This window comes from Ochlerotatus camptorhynchus, unplaced genomic scaffold, assembly GCF_037179485.1.
Source record: "Ochlerotatus camptorhynchus isolate MF236.1 unplaced genomic scaffold, CSIRO-AGI_Acam_v1.1 ptg000558l, whole genome shotgun sequence".
NCBI classification, from domain to species: domain Eukaryota; kingdom Metazoa; phylum Arthropoda; class Insecta; order Diptera; family Culicidae; genus Ochlerotatus; species Ochlerotatus camptorhynchus.
The window spans coordinates 432,181-458,086 of record NW_027041041.1 but is presented as its reverse complement, the minus strand read 5'-3'; the positions used below and the strand labels follow the sequence as shown (position 1 = coordinate 458,086).

The 25,906-nt window shown below is 38.6% G+C and overlaps 1 protein-coding gene across 1 annotated transcript in view; it reads right to left on the bottom strand.

The window, feature by feature from the left end:
* Positions 1–25,906, bottom strand: part of LOC135713497 (atrial natriuretic peptide receptor 1) — a 292,939-nt gene that overhangs the window by 216,845 nt on the left and 50,188 nt on the right. Inside the window, exon 2 of the mRNA XM_065236626.1 lies at positions 13,339–14,149. Coding sequence (XP_065092698.1) covers positions 13,339–13,876 — 538 coding nt within the window. The 5' untranslated portion in view covers positions 13,877–14,149. The remainder of the gene's footprint in view (positions 1–13,338; positions 14,150–25,906) is intronic.

Here is a 25,906-nt window from a genome sequence, read left to right as displayed (position 1 = left end):
ATGGAACGGATAGCCTCGACAGAACTGAGACTATCCGTAAAAATAAATTAGTGGTGTGGAAGAAGTGAAGCAATAGTTTCCAAAGTGTAGTGAATTGCTGCCAGTTCAGCCACATACACAGAACAAGGAGCTTCAAGTTTTCGAGAGGCGCTATGAAATTCATTAAATACACCAAAACCAGCGGACTCCTCTATTAGAGATCCATCTGTGAAAAACGTTCTTGCAGAATCTACATGGCCAAACTTTGCAGCGTATAATGACGGAGCAATCATAGGACGATGATGCTCTGGAATTCCGCGGATTTCCTGCGTCATAGATAAATCAAAATTCACTGTATTGCCGAAATCGGAGAAGATTACACGATTGGGAATATTTCTTGAAGGGTTGACATCCTGTGTTAAATATAGGTAGTACAAAGTCATAAAACATGTTTGAGGATTTAGCTCCAGAAGCTTCTCAAAATTTTCGATCACCAGTGGGTTCATTACTTCACAACGGGTGAGGAGCCTCAGAGATAACTCTGAAAAACGGACGGATAGTGGCAACATGCCCGCCAGCACTTCGAGACTCATAGTATGAGTCGAGTGCATGCATCCTAACGCGATACGAAGACAGCGATACTGGATCCGTTCCAGCTTGATGATGTGCGTTTTAGCTGCCGACTGGAAGCAAAAACTACCGTACTCTAAAACCGATAAAATCGTTGTCCGGTACAACGTCAGAAGATCTTGTGGATGGGCTCCCCACCACGTTCCGGTAATTGATCGAAGGAAATTGATCCTTAGTTGGCATTTTCGTCTCAGATACTCAATGTGGGATCTCCAGGTGCATTTGGAATCGAACCAGACCCCGAGATATTTAAAAGACATGGAATGAGTGATCGGTTTACCCAAAAGTTGAAGCTTTGGTTGTGCTGGGCTATGCTTCCTAGAAAAAACGACCAACTCAGTTTTCTCCGTGGAGAATTCGATACCTAGCTGAATAGCCCAAGTAGACAAATTGTCCAAGGTATCCTGTAAGGGTCCTTGCAGGTCAACCTCTTTTGGCCCTGTGATAGACACTACGCCATCATCTGCAAGTTGTCTCAACGTGCAATTGTCAATTTCTCTAACGTAGAAATTATACAAAAGGGGGCTTAAACATGAGCCTTGGGGGAGACCCATGTAGCTAAATCAAAAAGCTGTAGAATTTCCATGAGAAAAGCTCATATGTTTTTCTGACAACAAATTGTACAAAAAATTATTAATTAATGGAGACAATCCACAAATGTGGAGTTTCTCTGAAAGAACTTCAACGGATACTGAATCAAAAGCCCCTTTGATATCCAAGAACACAGAAGCCATTTGCTCTTTCTTAGCAAAAGCTAACTGAATTTCCGAGGAAAGCAACGCGAGACAGTCGTTCGTTCCCTTACCCCTACGGAAACCAAATTGAGTATCTGAAAGAAGGTGGTTCGTCTCAACCCATTTGTCGAGGCGAAAAAGGATCATTTTCTCCATCAATTTCCGAATACACGACAGCATCGCGATGGGCCGATACGAATTGTGATCCGACGCGGGTTTATCAGGCTTTTTAATGGCTATCACCCTTACTCGTCTCCAATCGTCGGGAACAATATTGAGCTCCAAGAACTGATTGTACAAGTTCAACATGCGCCTCTTAGCGACGTCTGGGAGGTTTTTCAGCAAGTTGAACTTGATTCTATCAGATCCCGGGGCAGAATTGCCACACGAAAGGAGAGCGAGTGAAAGTTCCACCATTGAAAAAGGCTGACTGATTTCGTCTACCGAATTCGCGTTTTCGCGAGGAATCAACTGCGACGGCACGGAATCCGGACACACTTTTCGCGCGAATTTAAGAATCCATTGATCCGAGCATTCCTCGCTTTCGTTGTTAGTAGACCGGTTACGCATTCTTCGCGCCGTACTCCAAAGCGTATTCATAGACGTTTCACGCGACAATCCGTCTACAAACTGCCGCCAGTAACCCCGTTTTTTGGCCTTGATGAGGCTCTTGAGTTCGCGTTCAAGAGATGTGTATGCGTCGAAATGCTCGCGTGTTCCGCGTTTCCGAAAAAGTTTAAACGCGTCGGACTTTTTACGGTAAACCTCCGTGCATTGTTGATCCCACCAGAGCGATGGTGTTTTCTTACGAATAGACGATCGCGGCACCGGTCGTGTTTGAGCTTGAAGTGCGCTGTCGACGATGAGATTAGAGAGGAAATTATATTCCTCCAACGGTGGAAGCTCTTCTACTGACGATACAGTATCGTCTATCGCGGATTTGAACTTAGTCCAATCAATGTTACGGGTTAGATCATACGCGACGTTAACGGATTCTGACGAGTTGAACCCACTGGCAATCGAAATTTTGATCGGCAGATGATCACTACCGTGCGGATCCTGGATTACATGCCAAGTGCAATCCAACGATAGTGAATTGGAGCAAAAGGTGAGGTCTAATCTGCTACCATTCGAGGATGGACCAGCCAAACGTGTTACTTCTCCATTGTTAAGTATTGTCATGTTGAAGTTGTCGCAGAGATCATAAATCAAAGTAGAACGGTTATCATCGTACAGCTCCCCCCAGCCTGTACCGTGGGAGTTAAAATCTCCCATGATCAACCATGGAGCGGGAAGTACCGCACATATGTCGAAAAGTTGTTTGCGATTAACAGAGACTCTAGGAGCAATATATACAGAAGCAATACAAAGGCTCTTACCTTTAATAGCCTGACATGCGACAACTTCAATACCGGGGAATTCGGGAAGATTCACTCTATAGAAGGAATGGCACTTTTTGATCCCCAAAAGTACCCCTCCTCCACGCGAATCCTCACGATCCAATCGAATAATGTTAAAATCAAGAAAAGGGATCAATTTCTGAGAGCCATGTTTCACAGAGGGCAAATGCATCGCAATTATTGTTATGGACTAAATACTTGAACGAATCTAATTTCGGAATAAGACTTCGACAATTCCACTGTAGAACAGTGATCAAATCCCCGACCTCGTTTGGAAAATTATCCATCGAAGGAGATGATAGCTGCAAGAAGGGGCCATTTTGAAGTCAATTGCTTCAAGAAGGATTTCACAGTCGGAAGCAATGTGAGGACAATGCTTTTCAGAGGATCAGAAATGTTGAGGTATTTGAGAATACCGTCCACAATGTCATCAAATGAGAACAGCCCAGATGAAGAAGGGGTTTCTGTTCTTAAAATTGGGGCATCAGGGGTTTTGGATGTCCCCGGAAGAGGTGGAAAATCCTGGGTATAATCAGTTCTGCGGAATCCAGGAGGAGTAGAAGTCTCCTTTTTTCCACCACTCCTTGATTTGGGCAAGCTGATTTGGGGTTCTTGATCTGCAACTTTCCGCGAACGGATGCGTTTTCGTTTCCGGGCAGAACCTTCCGGAAAACTGAAAGAAACTCCCTCCTCAGCCAAGTCAGAGCCAGACTCGTCATCTGACAAAAGAGCGAAGGGATTTGTTTCGTTGGTCGATGGCTTGGCTGTCTTAAGCATTTCTGCAAAAGACCGCCTGGAACGTTCCTTAAGGGAGCGTTTTATTTTGTCCCCGAGCTGTTTGTACGCCGGGCACGACGAGAGAGCATGAGGAGGAGTTCCATTGCAGTACACGCATTTTGGTGCAGTAGCTGCGCAGGCGCCATCCTCATGCTTCTCCCCGCATGTGGAGCAGCGTGCCTTGTTGCCGCAGTGGGAGGCCGTATGTCCCAACCGCTTACAATTCTGGCAGTTCATGACCCGAGGTACAAACAACCGCACAGGAAGACGAAGTTTTCCCAGCTCGATGTATTGAGGAAGGGCAGATCCAGAAAAGGTCACCCGAAACGAGTCTGTGGGGGTAAAACTCTTTTTACCCTCGCTGAGCGATACTGACTTCATTCTATGAACGGCCAGTATCTTTACCGGAGGAAGCAAGGGGTTCTTGAATCGGCCAACCGCTTGCTTCTCCAGTATCTCGGGGTTCAGGCTCGCCTCAGAGACCACGCCTTCGATCTCCACATCACAGGCTGGAATGTACACCCTATATTCCAGTGTGAAAAACTGGGAAACAGCAATTTCATTGGCCTGTTTCAGGTTAGCGACGGTCACACGAAGTTTGTTGTGCCTAACCTTCGTTATTTCGGTCACGGCAGAGAATCGCTTTGTCAGATCATCAGATATCTGAACAACATTCAAGGGTTTGTTTTTGGGCTGAAAATAGACAACCCATGGGCCAGTCGAGTCATTCGGGTAGGCCCGCAATCTGGAGCTTTTCTCAGCCTGCTCATTGTCAGACTGAGACGACGAACCATGGATGACATCATCATTTTTCTGAGATGAATGGTTATCCATGTCGTCTTCTGACAAAACATCCATTTTGTTCAACTAGTGGGAGCGCAAAACGCTCTCCCTCTGAACGCACAGACACAATACACAGAAAACACTACAAACACAGAAATACAAAATGAAAATTTAACTAATGGGGGAGGAAAAGAAACAAGAAAAAAACAAAAACTTATCTGATAATCCTATACTACTACCACCGAGCGTTATATGTGTAGGCGTTTACACAGATGGCTGGAAGAGACGCGCTGCGTGGATGACCTTCGCTGTGGTGCACTTGATCGAGGCGCGGTACTCAGCGCACACAGGCGCACGATGATTGATGAACGATGTAGATGTAGAAACGGGTGCTCACACTCGATGATGATGATACGTAAGCGGGTATGCGTGAGCGCGTATGCGTGACCACGCAACGATGATGCCCAAATTGTTTTGCGAATTACCAATAGCACAGATTAATCGTTCCGAAAATGACACTTTCTACTACAAAAAAAACTCACTTTTCGATCAATTTACCGGGAACTATGCCAGGAGTCACTTAGTGAGAAAAAACTGATAATTTATATCAAGCGAATACCGAGAAAACTTCCACAACAACGGAGCGTGAAACAAGTCGACCGTACTTCTTGCTAGGACGCAGTGAGATGTTTTTATGCATTGTTAATGATGAGTATGATCTCGAAATAAGTTAGTTAGTCTGCATCTATGAGATCCCTAATCTTCTATTCGTTGCTCTCTTGTTTGAGGTGCTTGCGGCTAGGGTCCTGATGCATGGTCAATATCGTTGATATTTCTTGATTTTGTTGTTAAGGAATCCGATTTTGATTGACAAAGGGGCGCGCTTTTGGAGCGTGCTCTAACTTTTCGAACGGTATAAATAGTGGGCCCTTTCAATTAGAATCGGTTCCTTGCGATCGAAGCACGAATGACAACTGTATTCAAATCTAATACTTCATAATTTCTGAATTCATGTTTTAAACTAAGAATACTTAGATATACTATAATAGATCAATTATTGGTTGCAGTGGTTTTTAATGATGGTATAGATGATAACTAAGGGAACATTCATTAGTTACCTTTCACAATAAATTGGTAGTCATTTAGAATTCAGCATTAAGCAACGCTCCTCAGTCGCAGGCCCGCTAGCCTCATATACGCTGGCAGGTATTAACTTGGTTAATATTTATTTAACATAAATTGGTTAGTTAACATTTGTTCTGAAATTTTCGTCAGTAAAAGATAAGAAATCATTAGAAAACATTTCATTACTCTGACAATGGGTTTTTCTGATGTGCGATTCTGATTCTTCCACTGAGCTATGAAGGTGAAAAAATAGTTTAAATTTTTGTCATACGACAAAAATCGATTGGGCATTGTATATGTCTGGAAAAAAAATGGAAAATTACAGAAGACATAAGCTAGGCTATGGTACAGATAACAATACTATTTTCCTACATTTGTCTCTGTTTGTAACTTCCAATCTAAATAGGCCCATTGCAATTGTTTTGCTGATAAACGAATTCTCTTACTAATATCGGCGGTTATGGCCTGATAGTACCGGTAATTGCTTCCATAGCACAACATATTTCTAATTCATATCTGTTTTGGCAAACCCATCTGAAGTGATAACGTTTAATCAAGCCCACACAGTTGGTGTGATTTGGTTGGAATGCTTTGATTTCAAGAGTTTGTTTTTGAGACTACGTGATTGCTACATCTAGCGACGTAACTGCCCAGATAATGGAATGGGCTCCATAAAGAGCAAGCTGGTTTGCAAATTAAAATTGCCAGAATGAACATTCCTTACGATTTGATGGACCGAACTAAAGTACTGATGATTTTTGTTTCGCTTCGTATCCAGTAATGACAGGTGGAAACGATTCCCAAAATATAATTATTTGAGAAATAAAGCTTAATGTCAGCTTAATGCGTATCTAAATTGCTCTATCGCTCTAACACTTATCTGTATTTGACGGGTTATGCCATCCTGTTACCGTCTGTGTAAAACAATCGCTCACATACACTTCTTAATGTTATAAATATAATCCTATGTGTTAACCAAGAATTTCAATACCTGCACAGTAACAATTTGCAATGTATCATGCAATTTGAAGTGTAAACTTGTAAATTGATTCACACTAAAATGTATTAAACAATGATAACGGTTGAACACGAAAACCTTGTTAGGGATTAAAAATGCGTTTTTTTTCATAGTTCAATGTAACAGATATGCATTAGTAGGTATTATGTTTATAGTAAGACCATTATTCCATCTTACCGTAGGCCAATGTTCGTACATGGCCCATCATCTTTTGCAATTGCAATTGCAGTTCCTTCAGTACATATGTGCTTCACAATTGACCAGTATTCCTCAGTTGGCCTCAGTTCCGGAGTATTGGCCGGATTCATCTCCTTTGGAACCACTGTGACGTCATTTTCGCTGTACCACTGTTTGGTGGAATTTGAGTAGTGGCAGCTTGCCAAGTCCGGCCAGAATTGACAATCCACCTTATGCTGCTCCAGAAAAGGCAGTAGTCTCTTCCGTAGGCACTCCTCCTGGTAAACTGGCTGGTTTATGGTCCCAGAAGTAACGAAAGTTTCCCTTTTCAGCCCACAGCAGCAGATTGCTTACCAGACAAAGACATTTTTGGGGATTTTCGACTTCTTTTTGATTTTACATTCTTCCGGGCACTCTTCCGGTCAACCGATGTATACAATTACAGACCAGGAAATCGATAGAAAACTGACAAATCCAAAAGTTATGCTACTCTCGAGCGGATAGACCGGTATTTTTGTTTCGAGCGTGCAGGATCGAATTGCAACCTGCTTGCTCCGGTTAAGTCATGATGTAAACAAATGAACTTATTCTGACCACAAATGCCTACTATGATTCTATACACTATTTGCGTGATCCAGTTTTTTTTTAAATTACTTAAAAAATGGCAGCGGTGTTATTGTGTTCAACCTTTATGTAGTCAAAATCTAAGAGGAAGAGGAGGCAATACGAACCACTTTTCTGTCAAACGTGAACCAGCTCGTGATTGGCCGATTTGAAGTTCGTAAGATAGAGATAGAGATAGAGATAGATATAGATAGAGATAGAGATTAAAGAGTAAGCATCCAGTTGTCTCCTCTTCCTCTTAGGTTAAAATTAAGCTTCCTTAGTGCACTTTATAACATGTAGGCCAGAACAATAGTTTTTACTTTTGTCATGAGGGAGGAAATAAAGCAAAACTTGAATTGAAAGTCGTATTTTTCTTCTGTTAGGTTGAAATTTCGAGCTGTTTCATAGATTCTTAAACGTTGATCACCTACTTATGATTTTTATGATGTTTTATTAGTTTTGAAATGGTTAGACAATATTTATAGTCATCAATCGTGATTGTAGAGTATATTAATATGGCTATTTTGTTTTGCTAAATCCTTTTTCCATGGTACTAAAATAATTTGACATAAAGTTTTTTGATCAGGTTGCTTAATTTCATTTTTTTTTTCAGGTTTTTATTAATTTTTTGATAAACTCTCAAGTACCTATCTTCTATGACTGAAAACTCATTTGCCACAGCACACCTTCAAGAACTTGATTGATTGATTTTCTTTATTTAAGAGATACAGCCGTAGGCTGGTTAAACTCCGATTCCTTTTAAAACTGCAAATTTCCAAAGCTTCATCAGGCATAAGTGCCACAAGCAGAGTCATTTAGCTGAAATTGTAAAAAAAAAAATTATAAGGCACAATGCGTGAAGTCGTTATATACCTACCATCATCCGCATAGTAAAAACCCAGATTGGAAAAAGTATATCTTGCCAATTTTTTCAGATGGCAAATAAAATCAAACTGATAAAACTTTTTTTTTATAAACTAACGGATTTTAGTGATACTTAAAGCAAATGTAAAGACTATAAAATTTCAGCATAATTGGTTCATTGTACTTCAGAAAATTCAATTTTTTAATAGGGTATTTCAAAAAGAAGCATTTTGCTAAAAATGGTCAATCTTCATACAGATTCAACCAACTAAGGATCAGCGGCACCGGTGGTGTAGTGGTAAGCGTGATTACCTCTCACCTCAGCAGGCCTGGGTTCAATCCCAGTCGGCACCGCCGGGATGTTCTGAGGCATAGCATCTCTGATCACGCATTCCTTCGGAAGGGAAATTAAGCCGTTGGTCCCCGGTTCATGAGTTGATGGGTCGATAGGTAGTAGGGTCCAGGTGTGGGAGCTTCCTCCCTGGCGTTGGTAGCATTGGTGCTCAGCACGGAAAACAAGATCGACGGAAAACAAATCAAAGAAAAAAAAAAAACCAACTAAGGTAAAAATGTTTCCGATAAATTTCAAATACTTGAAAAAATAGTAGCCAAGATTTCAGAACATTTCATGGACATCTGAAAAAAGTTAGCGGCACCGGTGGTATAGTGGTAAGCGTGATTATCTCTCACCCCAGCAGGCCTGGGTTCAATTTGGAAAAAATCAAACTTTTGAAGAAATCATTTTTAGTCCCAATATTTAAATCTGGCAAACGGTCAGACAATAAAAACTATAGAGATATTGCAATTATGTCATGCATTCCTAAAATGTTTGAAGCAATTGTTAACCAGAAAATATTTAACCAGGTTAAACATCGCATTTCAAATAATCAACATGTTTTTTTAAAGGTCGGTCAACGTCTACTAATCTGTTGGAATTTGTAAACTTTTCTATTGAAGCAATGGATAGAGGTAATACCGTTGAAACCTTATACTCTGACTTTAGTAAGGCCTTTGACATTCCCTTACTTCTTTTTAAATTAAAACGTTTAGGTATGACAAGTACACTTTTAAAATGGATTGGATCATACTTGATAGAAAGAACACAGATGGTCCACTTTAAAGGAAAAATGTCCTCGTCAGTTAATGTTACCTCGGGAGTTCCACAGGGATCTCATTTAGGTCCTTTATTATTTATTTTATTTGAGGATGACGTGAAGTTTGTGTTGAATTGCTTAAATGTGCTCATATATGCTGACGATATGAAACTGTACATGGAAATCTTTAACAATTCTGATTTGCTACATTTTAAAAATGAAATTGAAGTTTTCTACAATCGGTGCGTATCTGTGTAGTCTGCTGGATATTAATGTTAAAAATGCAATATTATATCTTATTCCAGAAAACACACTACTCTAGATTTTACATATACTCTAGGAAACCAACTGCACCCAACCGGTGGATGTAAGATTCACTTACAATTATGTGGGATTCATCATCAGAGGATGTAAGTGGAGACCGCATGAACCGAGGATGCGATATACCTAGCTGCGGTCCGATGTAAGAAAATTGGAGACCGAAAAATGTGGAGTTGTATTAGTGAGTGAAATTAATATGTCGAAAAAAATAGAAAAGAGGTTGCCGACTGGACTCGAACCACGGACGTTGCGACTAGCAGACCTGTGCTTTCTCCACTGCTTTCTCCATGCTTCTGAATATGGTCAGCCTAAAAGCAAACATGAAGCGCTCATTTTCTCGCATGCTCGACTTCGTATGCTTTTTCTGCTGGAGAGATTCGAGTTAAGTGTGTGCGTCGTTCTACAATGTTCTACAATGTGCGTCGTTCTACAAGCTTACTGGTACCTTGTATAGACCAAAAGCGTAGATGCAACACGAAATAAAAGTGCTCGACTTCGTATGCTTTTTCTGCTGGAGAGATTCGAGACAAGTGTGTGCGTCGTTCTACAATGTTCTACAATGTGCGTCGTTCTACAAGCTTACTGGTATAGTCGAAAGCGTAGATGGAACACGAAATAAAAAAAAGACAAAAAACCATTACATCGCCTGCATGGTCAATTGCTAACATTCGTTGCGATGTTCATGAACAGAGGATGATAGGAACTGGAACTAACATTCATTGTAATAGATTTTTGGTTTGCGTGTAGATATTTGTATATGCAGTCTACATTTATTGACAATTTCAAATAAAACGTATGTTTTAAAATAGCATGTAAGGCAACAGCACTATTGTAAAACGGTCTACACTGATTGACGACAAATAAATAAATACATCCCAGTCGGAGCCGCCGGGATGTTCTGAGCAGGGCTGACAAATGTCAATTTCAATGAAAGATCTCACGCGATATTTACAGAGATACTTCTGTCACTATCATTGGATGAGAAAACGATGATAGAGTTTTTTTTTTCAAAATCTCATCGAATTTTTTGTCATGATAGAACGTGACAGTGTTGTAATCATCGTAACTACTAGTTCATTTAACACTATTGAAGTAACTTTTACCGAGGAAATCTTAATATTATATTCACTCTACCGATTACATACGGTTGTTTGCTTAAATTCATCTAAATCAGTTAAAAATGTTGATGTCAAAACCGAATAAGAATTATTCTCGTGAGTGCTTGATCGTTGAAAAATGACTAGAAAGCTAATGATAGGTAGTTTCGTCTCGTGAAAGTAAGAGGGCCTGTTTTCTCTTAGTAACATGACGGCCGTGATATTTACCAGCTCTGGTTCTGAGGCATAACATCTCCGATCAGGAAGGGCCGGTGCCGGTGGTGTAGTGGTAAGCGTGACTCCTTTCTCACCCTAATGGGTCTGGGTTCAATTCCAGCCAAGGTCGGTGGGGTTTTTCTGAGGCATAAAAATCGCTGGTCACGTTTCCTTCGGAAGGGAAGTAAAGCCGTTGGTCCCGGCCTATGTGTGTTTGAATGGGTGCGATATCCTACGCAGGTGTATATTCGATTGCCGTCAATCGGTGGAGTTAAAAATATAGCGATGATATATACTTATTATATCTAAGCTCCACCAAGCTCAATCAATTTTAAATCAGGTCCTGATTATATAAAACAGCAAAAGGTTATCTACCATTTCATTCCACTTAATTCATTTTGGTATTTATGACAGATATCTGAAAGCGAATTTGGCAGGTTTTATGTGTCAAACACTTGCCTTTCAACCTTTTCTTGTATTTAACAAGTACAAAATATATTTATAATATCTAATGACTTCAATATTCGAAAAATAATTTTTTTTATAGCAAGTAAGTGGAAGCAAGTCTGATCACGGTTATCGAAAATTTAATTTAATGTTCGAAAGTGCAAGCAAGATAAAAAAAAAAAATCATCGAACCGCTCAAGTCTTTTCCAAAATCGAGTCCAAAATTGGCGTTCTAACACGTTCTAACGTCCATAAAGATTATTAGGAACAAAAATGAGAAAGGAACTATTTATATAAATTTTCAGGAAAAGGGCAGGTTCAAAATATCCACGCAAAGTCACAGATAACATCGAGTTATCAAACAAATTTGTCTAGCAACGATGGTGACGAACTAACGCTAAGTATTTCTTAAGTATTTTCAAGTATTTCTAAGTATCTTACATATCAGTAAGGATTTTTTGTGTACAACGCAGTAAATACAAAGATTAGAGTGGGATGCCCCTAGGTATGGCAATAACAAAAAGTATCGTGTTTAAACGGAATACTATGTACTTAGTATACCTGAACACGGAAAAAAATACAAAATTTTTCAAAATTATCAGCTTCAAATTTGATGAATATTCAATAATTCAATGTTAATTTAGATTTTAACCATCACCATAATTTGATGTATTACCCCTCGGTTTGATATTAGCGTCTTACCACCTGCAGCTATCCACCGCAGCTATATTAACATTAAGAAAATTTGCCAAAAACTATCAAGAAATTTCAAGGGATGATGGGAAATTTGGAGAATCTCAGGCATGTTCCGAAAATTTTAGGGTCATTAGGCAAGGAAAATTGCAGGAACATTAATAAATATCCCAAAGCTTCAGGAAAATTTCAGGAACTCCAGGGCAGATCGAAGAACTTCCAGGCAGTTCAAATTACATCAGGAAATGGGCGAGACCTTTGAAAAAGTTTTGCAAAATTCAGAGAAGTCGAGAGAACTTTAAACTTTACGAAAAACGTCAGGGAAGTCTAGACTTCCGTAAAAGTTTAAAGATGTTGAAGAATTACTTCTGAAAAATGAAGTGCAGTTTCAGCACTTTGAAAAAAAAAATCGAGAACTTCAATGTAAATTCTAAAACTGCATTAATTGTTTCAATATAACTTGAGGAAATCAACAGAAATCCAAAAGAAGTTCCAAGAATCTTAAGATATGTTCAAGGAACTTAAGTGAAATTTAGAAAAAAAAAAACAGGAAAGCTTCTGAAATTTATCAGAAGTTCATATTTAGGGAAACCTAGGAAATCTCAACAATTTTGGTTTTATGAGGGTTCTGTAAACCATGATTTAGATTTATAGCATGCTTTAAAACCTCGATAAAACTTGCAATGTTACTTGTGACCTTGAGGAAAATATAAAATGCTCCAGAAAAATTCATTGATCATCTTCATCCTGAAGAAACATTTTTATTTTTATTTCAAGTTGAATTTCGATCCATTGAATGCTTTTATATACACCCTCGAATGCTTTAGAAATTTTCTCTGTAGTCCCACAGTCTTAATGATTGTATTAAATTCAAAATCTAAAAAACCAAGCTAAAAATTTCGAGAAGTTTCAAAGTCCAATACTTCTTCTTTTTAAATGCAGTCGAATGACCTAGTAATATTTAGATTATCAGGAAAAATACAGCAAAAAATGTAAAAATAGTTCCCATCCCGGGAGCCTCCAGTGATCATATTAGAAAGTTGTTGACTTGGAAATTAATAAATAATTATTTTTTTATGATAATCAATCTAAAAGTGGTTTTCAGCTAAGTGGTTGCTGAAAAAATTCCCACAAGTACAGATAGTAAACTTTTCCGTACACAATTATGGCAAAGGGCTAGACGATCAGAGTAAAAAGTTAACTTTTTCCTATAGTAATTACCATATTAACTTCAAAGGGCTAGTGCAGTGCGAGTTCGCATTCAAAATTGTGGGAGGATGATCAGGACCTGATTATGAATCTATTAAGTGTGGTGGAGCAAAATCGATATTTTGAACCACCCTAATATATAGTTACTTAAATCTATTACCAACTCACCTAAAGACAAATCACAGGCCGGGCCAAGAATAACATGGCCACAGTCCCTGCCAGTGCCATCCATCGCCGAAACGGTAGCCCTAGCCTGGTCACATTTGTCATCGTAGAAAATCCACCTTATTGCAACCGACGATGGTATAATTTTCTGAGATCTGATATAATCTTCGGCTTTCAATAGCACCGGATGAACTCTTGGTGATGACGCTTCGATACTTGTGTTGGCGGGTAAAATCACTATTATTCTCAATTCACACTTCCACTGATTTGTTTCCAGCTGAGAACTGACGCTTGAGTTGTTTTCGGTCACCCGCCTCCCGGAATCGATGGGAACACATATCGCTTCGCACTGTCGAACATCTTGCCGCCGACATTCAGCGTGAGCTGTTGGCAGTAGTAAAGATATAACTGCCAGAATTGCAGCTATTTGAAGAGGGACTTCCCGGAGTTTTCTTTTCCACGACCAATGACAGGAGATGAGCGGTTGCAGAAACATACTTGGTTCACTCATTCTGGAATTATATTCTTCTCTTTTCGCCATCCAACACAATTTTCACTGAAGTGTACCCTTAAGAGCACGAGTTGGACACTGCAAATGACATTTTCTGTCTACCTAGCAGCACGATATTTCTTAATTATTTTCTTTTGATAATATTGCCTTCTACCTATCACAGTTCAAATTTCTTTACTTCACTTGTGAATCCATGAAGGTGTGCTTTTTACGAATCTTCCTTGCCAGCCTGATCCTTTTGAATTCAGTGGACATCATGACCATTACACGTTTATCAAACATTTTCATTTGAAATTCACCATTCTGAAAATAGAAGAGAAGAAGCATACCGTTAAGCTGGTCATTCTAAATACTGTTATAACAGCCTAAGGCTGAAAGCCTCCTAAATAAACCTAAATAATAATAATAATAATAATACTGTTATAAAAGGCTTAAGATTCGATTCGAAATATTTTAAAACTTTTTGAAGCGATTTATGTTCACAGCAAAGAAGCCATCAAACAATCCCAACATGAAATGCTGCAAATTAAAGACCATGCACGGAAATATTGACAAAACAGCATCACTCACTCAAACTAAAAATGGTCTTCAAGGGATACCTTGTCAATTGTCAATGGCAATGTAGTCATTGACAAAAATGTGCTGTTTTTGATATATGCTAAATTTGAAATGCAATAAAATGATTTAAGCAAAATAAATCCATGGAGCCGTGAAAGGGATCAAACATCTACGTCACTTAGCTGCCTGGATAACAATAATGGAAAAGGAATGCACGAAATCAAACGGTTTGTGAATCTTTGTCATTGATGAAAAAAGGAATGAGATTTTGACGAAGGTTTGTGTGGGATTCAATACTTTCAGTGACGGTGTAAAAAATAACCTTGTCAATATCGCGTGAAATCTTTCAATAAAAAATAACAAATCTCTGCCAGTAGTGTGCCCGTTCTTACCTGTTCTATGTATGTTGACAGATTCCTGCATCGAATTTTTATTGCATTTGGCACTTCTTGAAATGGTTACCCTAATAGACAAATACCATAAACGAACTGTATCCCGGATGGCTAAACTATCCCACAAATGGTTTGGATGATACCCCGAACACAGGTTGCTGAAATCGCTTCATCAAAATAAAAAAAAAACTGAGGGTGTTGTATCTGACAGCATTTTCATTGACAATTGACATGGTTTGCCTTGACGATGACTGTTAGCACAAATGAGTGACCAAAGCAGAATTGTCAATCAATATCACTGTGTATTGGCGAGATTTTGCAGCACTGCTCTGCTCGCCCAGACATACTAACACCTCCAGAGGTAGAATAAGGTTTCCCCAATATAATGGTGGTGCTAGTTTGCGTGGGAGATCTAAGAGTTTCGACAAATTGACCTTTATATCTTTGTTTACTTATGCAGTTTACGTAATTAGGATGAACACTGTGGTGCAACATTAATTTTAATCTTCTTCTTCTTCTTCCTCGAATTTCAAGCTTATTTCATATCGCATATTAGCTTATTGCGTGCTCTCAACTTAGTGTTCTAGATGCACGTCCACAGTTATTAATTGAGAGCTTTCTATGCCTGTACCATGTTTGCATTAGTATAATTGTGTGTAGAATACAATCATACTATATGCCCAGGGAAGTCGAGAAATTTTCCAACCTGAAAAAATCCTAAACTGGACCGAGAATTGAACCCAGTATGGTCTTGCTTTGTAGCTGTGTCTTTACCGACTTAACTAAGGGAGGCCTCCAAGGCCCCCGAAATTAATTGTACAAATGCCGACTTTCATGTAAACTAGCCAACTTTAAAATGTTGTAACTTTTCATGATCAATTGACCACTTTGTCAAGCAGTTTTGATGTGACTTTCTACCAGCGATTTCACAAAACTGGACCAAATAATTTCTATTTTTAATGAAACGCACAAATGTTGGCTACTTTTCTCAAGGTTCTAGAAGAAAAAATCTGAAAAAAAAATTTCAAAGTTCGAGTGGTAGTAAACGTAATTTTAAGTGCTTTTCGTAATTTTCAGCTCTATTGATAATAACAGAACAAATTTGCAGACATCTGGGCTAGTTTGCATGAAAATTTTCCTTTATTAGAATAATTTCGCACCATAGTGCAGAGTGGTGGGGTAAAACTTCCGAGTGGGGAAAATTTTTTTGTTGAGGTTTTCGACGTCTGTGTTAAATAAAACTCATTGTTTTGGTATTTGTTTGGAAGGTCTTTTAGAGCAAGAATTTCCCTCAAAAAAATCACAAAAACTGGTGTTATTTTCAAAGAATTATAGTATGTGTCGGGATGATACATTATAACATTTGTACCAACTTTGGGGCCTCCTTTAGCTCAGTCGGTAAAGGCGCAGCTACAAAGCAAGACCATGATCGATTCCCGGTCTGGTCTAGGATTTTTTTGGGTTGGAAGATTTCGCTGGGCATAGAGTATGATTGTACTTGCCACACAATTATACTAATGTTAACATGGTACAGGTATCGAAAGCTCAATTAATAACTGTGCATCTAGAACACTAAGTTGAGAGCATGCAATAAGCTAATATGCGATATGAAATAAGCATGAAATGCGAGGAAGAAGAAGAAGACCAAATTTTGAGGCGTACAACAGGAAAACATCAATAGTGAAGGGGTAATTTTATGTTAGGGCATGATTGCGATTTTTTTGATGATGATGAGTATCAGACATTTGATATGTCATCAGGAAGCTGAAATTGCCTATAAATACCTAGTGTGGCAAAACTTCGAGTCAGCGAATAATAATCAATTTTGTTTATTTTTTATTTTATTTTTCCTACCATAGTTATAAAAACATATTGTTTAACTTATTTTGTTTATTATTAATGAAATTACTAATATCAAACCGCATACATGGATTTGTTATCAAGAAAACGTGAGTTGTTATCTTTTTACCATCCTTCATATACCATTTAGATCTCATTTTTGTTTTGATTACTGTTAACTCTACCACACGGTAGGCAAAATATGTTATCACGATCGCTTATATAAAACTATCAAATTTAGTTTTCATTTTGTTTTCATTCTCTGCTCGGGTACTCCCTGTGTTTTGCTCAGTATAAGGCGTCGTTGTGCCAATTTGGTCGTGGCACATTTCGAGCATGAGATTGCAGTTAGATCAAAAGTGCTTGAGAAAAATGCAAGTCGAGAATTACCGAAGTTGTGATAGTGAAGATATGATCACAGACAAGCAGACATAATAATATTGAAATGTTCATAGAAATCGCGTTTAACGGTAAATTTAAATGTTTTCAGTTGGTATTACCGCCACCAGAGGCGCGTATAATCATTTCCCTTGCGTTTTACGTTTACACACTACATCCATGTTAGCCGTGTATCAGCATTATATTGCAAAAAGGCGAATTAGCGGGCTTGTTGGTTACTTGGGTAATCCCTTTAGTATTTATTTCAATCTTTTTTCGCACTTTGAATATAACGATCTACGGAATGGTGAATCATGGAATGAAATACGAAGCGTTAGAGAAAAAGTACAAGGGACTCCAAAAGAAGCAATCAACGGCGACAGACCAGCGGTAGTTGATGAGACCGCGCCAATTATTCTTTATAAATTAAATTTCAAAATTAAACTAAATACGCGCCAGGTTTGAAAAAAATATACTCGACACTGGAAGTATGTATGTACAGTGACCGACTCACAAAAAAAAATCCACCCGCTCAAATATAAGATCAACGCTAATCTACTAATCAGGGTTGCTTCCACTCTCTTGCTATGAAAAAAAAAATGCTTTTTTGAGATTATTAAATCATTAGACTTTAGAATGATAATAAGTTCTTGTAACTTACAAGTACAACATATCATTATTCATTTTCAATTGCATTTCATTCATTTCAATCCAAGGCCGGTAGTAAAGGAAGGGTAATGGCTGACTCGCCACATGCAGGCTACATGATCGCTATGGGAAGGGATAATGATTAGATTAAGGTAGGTGGTTGGATGTTTTTTTGGATTGAGATGGCCACGATGTTACAAAATGATATGGAATGTGTAAGCTGGAAATAGTTTGAAGTTTGAATGAGTTATTTAGAGTTCATTACTGAGAGTTTTGCTCTGCTTTGAATCAGAACACTGGATTCCGTGTGTATTGTTTCAAGATAATTATGGAAAAAATGCTGTGATGTGTGCGCGTAGATACATCCGCGTAGTAAACCTATTGAATAAATAAATCCGTTTCGAACGAAATATCTAAATTATGTAAGTTTCGAAAACCGCGCGAATTCCGAGAGTCGTGCGAGACAACCGAAGCGAGAAAAAAGGCTTATTATCATTTAAAGAGTGCCACCAAAATAAATGTGATAGCCTATGTTGGCAAGTTGATTAATTTTGGTTTTTTCCCTAGATATTCCACTTATTTACCACTGAGTTTTGTATCAAATTAGTTAATTTAAAGAACGTATCAATCATTTCAAGATTTCGCGACCGTACCGAACAAATTATATACTACATAAGCTCAAAAGCCTTTGACAAGCTCTACTGAATTACGCATCACCTATGCGTAAGCTCCGCAGACGTAGGCGCGTTGATTCCGACAGCCACCAAAGGCTTAAACTGCACCAAAACCGCTTTAGGAACGACCTCGAGTCAGTAGAACCGTTTAGAGCTAAACATCTAAATTACGTAAGATACAAAAATCGCGCAAATTGCGAGACAACCGACAGAAAAAAAAACTGCTTATTATCACCTAAAGAGTGCCACCAAAATAAATGTGATAGTCTATGTTGGCAAGTTGATTAATTTTGGTTTCCTCCCTAGATATTCTACTTATTTTTTTACTGAGCTTTGTTTCAATTTAGCTATTTTACCGCACGTATCAATCATTTCAAAATTTCGCGACCGTACCGAACAAATTCTAAACTAAAGGGTGTCCACGATGAAATTGCCACACACAAAATTGATTCGCAAAATTCGAGTTTTCATCCGATTGCCATCAAATTTTCAGGGATTGAGAAATAACTATTAAACTTCATTTTACCATTTTACTCGTATTTTATTTACAGTCCATACGCAAATGCCCGCACCTTGGCCTTAACCCCGGCCATAAGATTCTGCACAACCTGTGAATCAACCGTTTTTTGCATGTAAACCCATACTTTCTTCAGTTCCTCGACTGTCTTCACTACCTTAGGTCGTTTAAGAAGGTGCTGCTTCATAATCGCCCAGTACTTCTCGATGGGGCGGAGCTCCGGAGTGTTGGGAGGGTTGAACATTTTCGGCACGAAATTGACCTTATTGTCCGCATACTCCTTCAGCACGTCCTTGGAGTAGTGGCATGAGGCCAAATCCGGCCAGAAGATTGTTGGGACGTTGTGGGCCTTCAGGAGAGGAAGCAGCCGCTTCTGGAGGCACTCTTTTATGTACACCTGTCCATTCATCGTGTCCTGGGTCACGAAAGGTGCACTCCGCTTCCCGCACGTGCAGATGGCTTGCCAAACCAGGAATTTCTTCGCAAATTTGGACATCTTCTGAGTGCGGACATGCTCCGGAACGCTGAACTTATCCTTGGCCGTGAAAATCAGGTTGCCGGGGATCTGTTTGAAGTCGGCCTTCACATATGTTTCGTCGTCCATGATGCAGCATTCAACTTTCGTCAGCATGTTGAGGTACAACTTCCTGGCACGGGTTTTGGCGGACTTGTTCTGCTTCTCGTCGCGATTAGGGGCCTTTTGTACCTTGAACGTTCGAAGCCCAGCCTTAGTTTTGGCCTTCTGGACAAAACTTCGGCTTAGGTGCAGCTTCTTAGCCACATCCCTAACGGAGGCGTTCGGATTTCGGTTGAAGGCCCCAACTACGCGGTTGTGATTTTTGGTGTTGTACGGAATATTTTTTCCTTCACTTCTGGGCTTCCGATCGGTGGTCAACCGTTCCTCGAACCGCTTAATCACTCGCGACACCGTGGAATTCGCGATTCCCAACGTTTTAGCGATGGAACGATGCGAGAGATCCTTGTTCTCGTGATCAATGCGCAAGATTTTATCGCGCACGAGCTGTTCTTTCGACTCCATTTCCGCGAGTTTTGATCACAGGACTTTAAAACTTGCAGGATGTAAATAATGCACTATGAACTAAATCCACCCAAATTTTCATTAAATTCTACCCAACGGTTAAAAAGTTAGAGCAATTTCATAGTGTGGCAATTTCATCGTGGACACCCTTTACATCAGCTCAAAACACTTTTGGCAAGCTCTACCGAATTGCGAATCACTTCTGCGTAATCTCCGTAGACGTAGGCGCGTTGATTCCGACAGCCACGAAAAGTTAAACGTGCATCGATGCGTCAATACCACATAAGGAAAGATCGATTTTACAGTCACGTAGGGTTTAGTTCATAGATTAACATTGACTGCTGTTTGCAAATGTAAGTACTTGAACGCATAGAAATAAGTTAACTCAAATGCTTTAACCGTTTATATCAAAGATTTCACGTATTGAGAGAATAATAAAGTTATCGAGTACAATAAACTCAGGAGAAAACAATACCTACTAAAGCTTAAAAGTTATTCATTGTCACATACATCTAATTTTACTTATTTCCTAAACTATTCCTCTCTCGTTAATCTGCTTAATGCTATTGGTTTGCTTGCGTTTTTTTATTGAAGTTATTAAATGTTCTTAGACTTTCTGAATTTTAAGTACGCATCAACATGATATCTCATTAGTCTAATTTAATAAATAATTGAATTCTCTAATTCAACTAATCGATCATAACCCATGCTTTATTAAGCACCTCAATGGAAACAACAATGAAAACTTGTCACGCAAATAGAAGGAGCACTGTTGGGCACTTTCTGAAATATTTCAATAGTATAATTCCTTTGCAAAACCCAAATAAATCTATCTGCGTAAAAATAAACAGAATAAGAGTGATTTGCGGAAAAAACCCATCGCACCCAACGTCAGTGCTTATACGTAAGCGTACTACGACGCGGCTCTCAATAAAATTAGTAACAAGTGTGATACTATCACTGGTAGACTAGATCTTTTTTTTTTTTTTTTTTTTTTTTAAACTCTTTATTTGTTCCAAATTCAAAATAAATTACATTTCATTTTTAACCTAGGTGCTCCAGTTACTACAGTAACTTACCAGCCTTAATTGTTATGATATATATCTAAGTGTTTTTACATTGTTCCTGTCTTGGCAATTCAGTATTTTAAACAGGTTTTTTAAACCTGCATGTCAGTATAACAATTGATAGCTTAAAACTAAATAACTAAAACTAAATCTTATCTAAGTATAAAGGGAATTAATCGTTGCAATTGAGGATTGTAACGATTTTTGCCGGAAATTATTAATTATTTTGTTGGACATTTGTGCTAAAGTCTCAACATTCGAAATTCTATGTACTTCGGTAGTACTGTACCAGGGAGGCAACTTCAAAATCATTTTCAGAATTTTGTTCTGAATCCTTTGAAGTGCTTTTTTCCTGGTAGTGCAGCAACTAGACCATATTGGCACAGCGTAAAGCATGGCCGGTCTAAAAACTTGTTTAAATATTAGAAGTTTATTCGTCAGGCAAAGTTTGGATTTCCTGTTTATAAGAGGATACAAACATTTTATATATTTGTTACATTTGGCTTGAATGCCCTCAATGTGATCTTTAAAAGTTAATTTTTGGTCAAGTATTAATCCAAGATATTTCACTTGGTTTGACCAGGAAATTGGAACTCCGTTCATAGTGACTATGTGACTACTACTAGGTTTCAAAAAGGAAGCCCTAGGCTTATGTGGAAATATTATAAGTTGAGTTTTGGAAGCGTTGGGAGAAATCTTCCATTTTTGTAAATAAGAAGAGAAAATATCTAAACTTTTCTGAAGTCTGCTGCAAATAACACGAAGACTTCTTCCTTTAGCGGAAATGCCTGTGTCATCAGCGAACAAAGATTTGTGGCAACCCTGAGGCAAATCAGGGAGGTCCGAAGTGAAAATGTTATACAATATAGGCCCAAGAATGCTACCCTGAGGAACTCCTGCCCTAACAGGTAGTCGATTAGATTTGGAATTTTGATAATTTACCTGCAGAGTTCTGTCAGTTAAATAATTTTGAACTAATTTCATAATGTAAAGTGGAAAATTAAACTTTTTCAATTTAGCAATCAAACCTTCATGCCAAACACTGTCGAATGCTTTTTCTATGTCTAGAAGAGCAACTCCAGTTGAGTGGCCTTCAGATTTGTTTGAACGAATTAAATTGGTAACTCTCAAGAGTTGATGAGTAGTTGAATGCCCATGGCGAAATCCAAACTGCTCATCTGCAAAAATTGAGTTCGTATTGATGTGAAGCATCATTCTATTCAAAATTATTTTTTCAAAAAGTTTACTTATTGAAGAAAGCAAACTTATTGGACGGTAGCTAGAAGCTTCAGCTGGATTTTTATCCGGCTTCAAAATTGGAACAACTTTTGCATTTTTCCATTTATCAGGAAAGTATGCCAAATGGAAACATCTGTTAAATAATTTTACCAAGAAAGACAAGGTACTCTCTGGGAGTTTTTTGATGAGGATATAGAAAATTCCATCATCACCTGGAGCTTTCATATTTTGAAACTTTTTAGTTATAGACCTTACTTCGTCCAAATCAGTCCCCCAGGAATCATCAAAAATATTTTCCCGAGAGAAAATATTCAGAAAATCCCCAGCAACCTGATTCTCAATAGGACTAGTAAGACCCAAACTGAAATTATGGGAACTCTCGAATTGCTTAGCAAGTTTCTGAGCTTTTTCCAAATTTGTGATCAAAATTTTACCACCTTCTTTAAGCGCTGGAATTGGCTTTTGAGGTTTTTTCAAAATTTTTGTGAGTTTCCAAAAGGGTTTGGAACTCGGGTCTAATTTAGAAACATTATTTTCAAAAGTTTTGTTCCTCAGGGCAGAGAATCGCTTTTTAATTTGTTTTTGCAAATCCCGCCAGATAACTTTCATGGCAGGATCGCGTGTTCTTTGAAATTGTCTCCTACGGACATTTTTAAGACGGATCAAGAGCTGAAGATCATCGTCTATTATAATTGAATCGAATTTAACCTCGCATTTTGGTACTGAAGCAGCTCTTGCTTCAACTATAGAAGTAGTCAGAGATTCAAGAGCATAATTAATTTCATCTTTGGTTTGCAAAGGAATGTTTGGATCGAAGTTATATTCCATAAATGTTCGATATTGCTCCCAATCAGCCCTATGGTAATTGAAAGTAAAGCTGTTGGGATTAGAAATTATTTCTTGGGATATTTCAAAAGTTACTGGAAGGTGATCAGAACCGAAGTCAGCATGGGTAACCAATTGGCTACAAAGATGACATGAATCAGTTAAGGCCAAATCAATAGTTGAGGGATTTCTTGCAGAAGAAAAGCATGTTGGGCTGTTTGGATATTGAATAGTGTAATAACCTGCAGAACAATCATCAAACAGAATATTACCATTACCATTGCTTTGAGCATTATTCCATGAGCGGTGTTTTGCATTAAAATCACAAATAATAAAGAATTTAGACCTATGACGGGTAAGTTTCTGGAGGTCACCCTTGAGAAAATTCTTTTGCTGGCCTACGCATTGGAATGGCAAATAGGCAGCTATAAACGTAAGTTGTCCAAATTTTGTTTCAACAGAAACTCCCAAAGTTTCAAAAACTTTGGTTTCAAATGAAGAAAGTATTTTGTGTTTGATTCGTCTATGAATAATGATGGCAACGCCACCACAGGGTCCATCAAGACGATCATTTCTATAAATTAAATAATTTGAGTCCTTCTTAACCTTATGGTCAGGTTTAAGGAACGTTTCAGTTATAACGGCAATATGCACGTTAAGAACTCTTAAAAAATTAAATAGCTCGTCTTCATTATCTTTAAGAGATCGAGCATTCCAATTTAAAATGTTTAATGCTTTAAAATCCATTACTGAATTTTAAAGTCATGACAATATTATTAGCAAATTTTACTCCAGTTTGAATAGCATCAAACATGGGGTTAGATTTAAGCATATCAGAAATCATGTCAATTAATGAATTCTGTAAAAATTCCATTTTAGGAGCAGTAATGCTTCCTAAGTCAAAAATGTCAAAATTTCCGTTAGAACGTTGGTTAGTATTTTGATTTCTACCCGCTGCAATAGCAGCATAGGTAGCTCCATTAACTCGCTGAACATTGTTAGCAGCGAGGGGAGTAGGTACAGATGAAACATTTGAAGCAGGGGTGATATTTGTACCTACGGGTACGAATGTAGAATTTGTTCCTCGCTGACCGTTGTTAACAGCAGAGGAATTTGTACCTGGTCGGAAACGTGGAGCGTTTCCTACCTGACGGTTAGAACGAGATTGTAGGATCGCTTTGCGAGTCTTACATTCCCCAAAATTGGATTTGTGGTTTTCACCACAATTTGAACATTTAAATTTCTTAGGATCTTCCTTCACAGGACAGTCGTCCTTTGCGTGAGAGGAATCACCACAATTCATGCATTTAGCTGGCATGTAGCAATTTTTAGTTCCGTGACCCCATCCCTGGCACTTACGGCACTGGGTGAGGTTTTGGAAATTTCCTCCAGTCTTCCTGAAGTGTTCCCACTTCACTCGGACATGGAGCATAAGGCTAGCTTTTACTAAGGCCTTAAGGTTGTTTAGTTCACTAGACTTGAAGTGAACTAAATAAAAATCATTAGAAATCCCGTTGCGCGAATCGCCAGGACGGGATTTCATTTTCATTTTGATTACTTGGAGTGGCACAACTCCAAGTAATTTTGCCAGTTCATCTTTGATCTGATCCAGGGATTCACCACTGGGCAGTCCTTTCATGACAACCTTGAACACACGTTCAGTTTTGGTGTCGTAAGTAAAAAATTTGTGCTTCTTCTCAGTAAGATACTTGAGAAGACATTTAAATCCGTCCAAGGTTTCAGCCAATACACGGCATTCACCCCGACGTCCAATTTGTAGTGAAAACTTAACTTTCACGAAATTCAAAAGTTCCATGCGAAGAGCATGGAAATCGGTAGTGGTTATCACAATAGGGGGAATCTTTTCCTTCTTGGCATTAAGCCGGGAAAGTTTACTAGAATTTTTCTTGGATGATGGATCATTCTCATCATCCGTGAGTAAATCAAATTGATTACTCAAATTAATTTCATCAGAAGGGGGGTCAAGAGTTTGCCCCTTTCTTTTGCGTTTAGGCGCCATGGCGGCAGTAATTTTTTATCCAAATCGACTTCCAAGCAGATTACTATAAGAATCTGAAGGATCGAAGAGGAATTTTCCAAATCGATATCCAAGAAGGATTACCTCGGGTAGGGTCCAAACAAGGATCGAAGAGGAATAAGAGGAGTTGAACAAGGTAGAGAATTTTTACAGGTTGAGCACTGAAAAGTGCGATTATGCGATTATCCAAATCGACTTCCAAGTAGATTACTATAAGAATCTGAAGGATCGAAGAGGAATTTTCCAAATCGATATCCAAGAAGGATTACCTCGGGTAGGGTCCAAACAAGGATCGAAGAGGAATAAGAGGAGTTGAACAAGGTAGAAAATTTTTACAGGTTTAGCACTGAAAAGTGCTGTTTAAATTGGTTGTAGCTTTAGGTAGTAGTAACACTTCCTTAAGCAAAATGCAAATAGATCCGCACGGCAAGAGAGCACGATGCGGACTGTAGACTAGATCTTTGGTTTTCTCATGCAGTGGTTCATCAGAAAGGGGAAGCTTAGTAATCCCCATTGCCTGCCCATAGCGCCATTGTATCGCGGCATGAGCCAACAACGCTGGCCATAAACCCACCGTCTCCAACACTCCACTATGAAGCATGAAATTAAGCTCGCCCACCAATTGCAAGGTGCAAAAACTAGCCATGGGGAGGGACTTACAAGTACAACATATCATTATAACATCTAATGATTTCATAAATCCACAAAACAATCTTTTATAGCAATTAAGTGGAAGCAACCCTGCTACTAATGTCTATTTATCATATCAAATCTATTTCTTAAATATGTTTTAAGTTTGCTCTAGCATCATTTGTTAAATTTCATACCACTTATGGAAAAAAACAT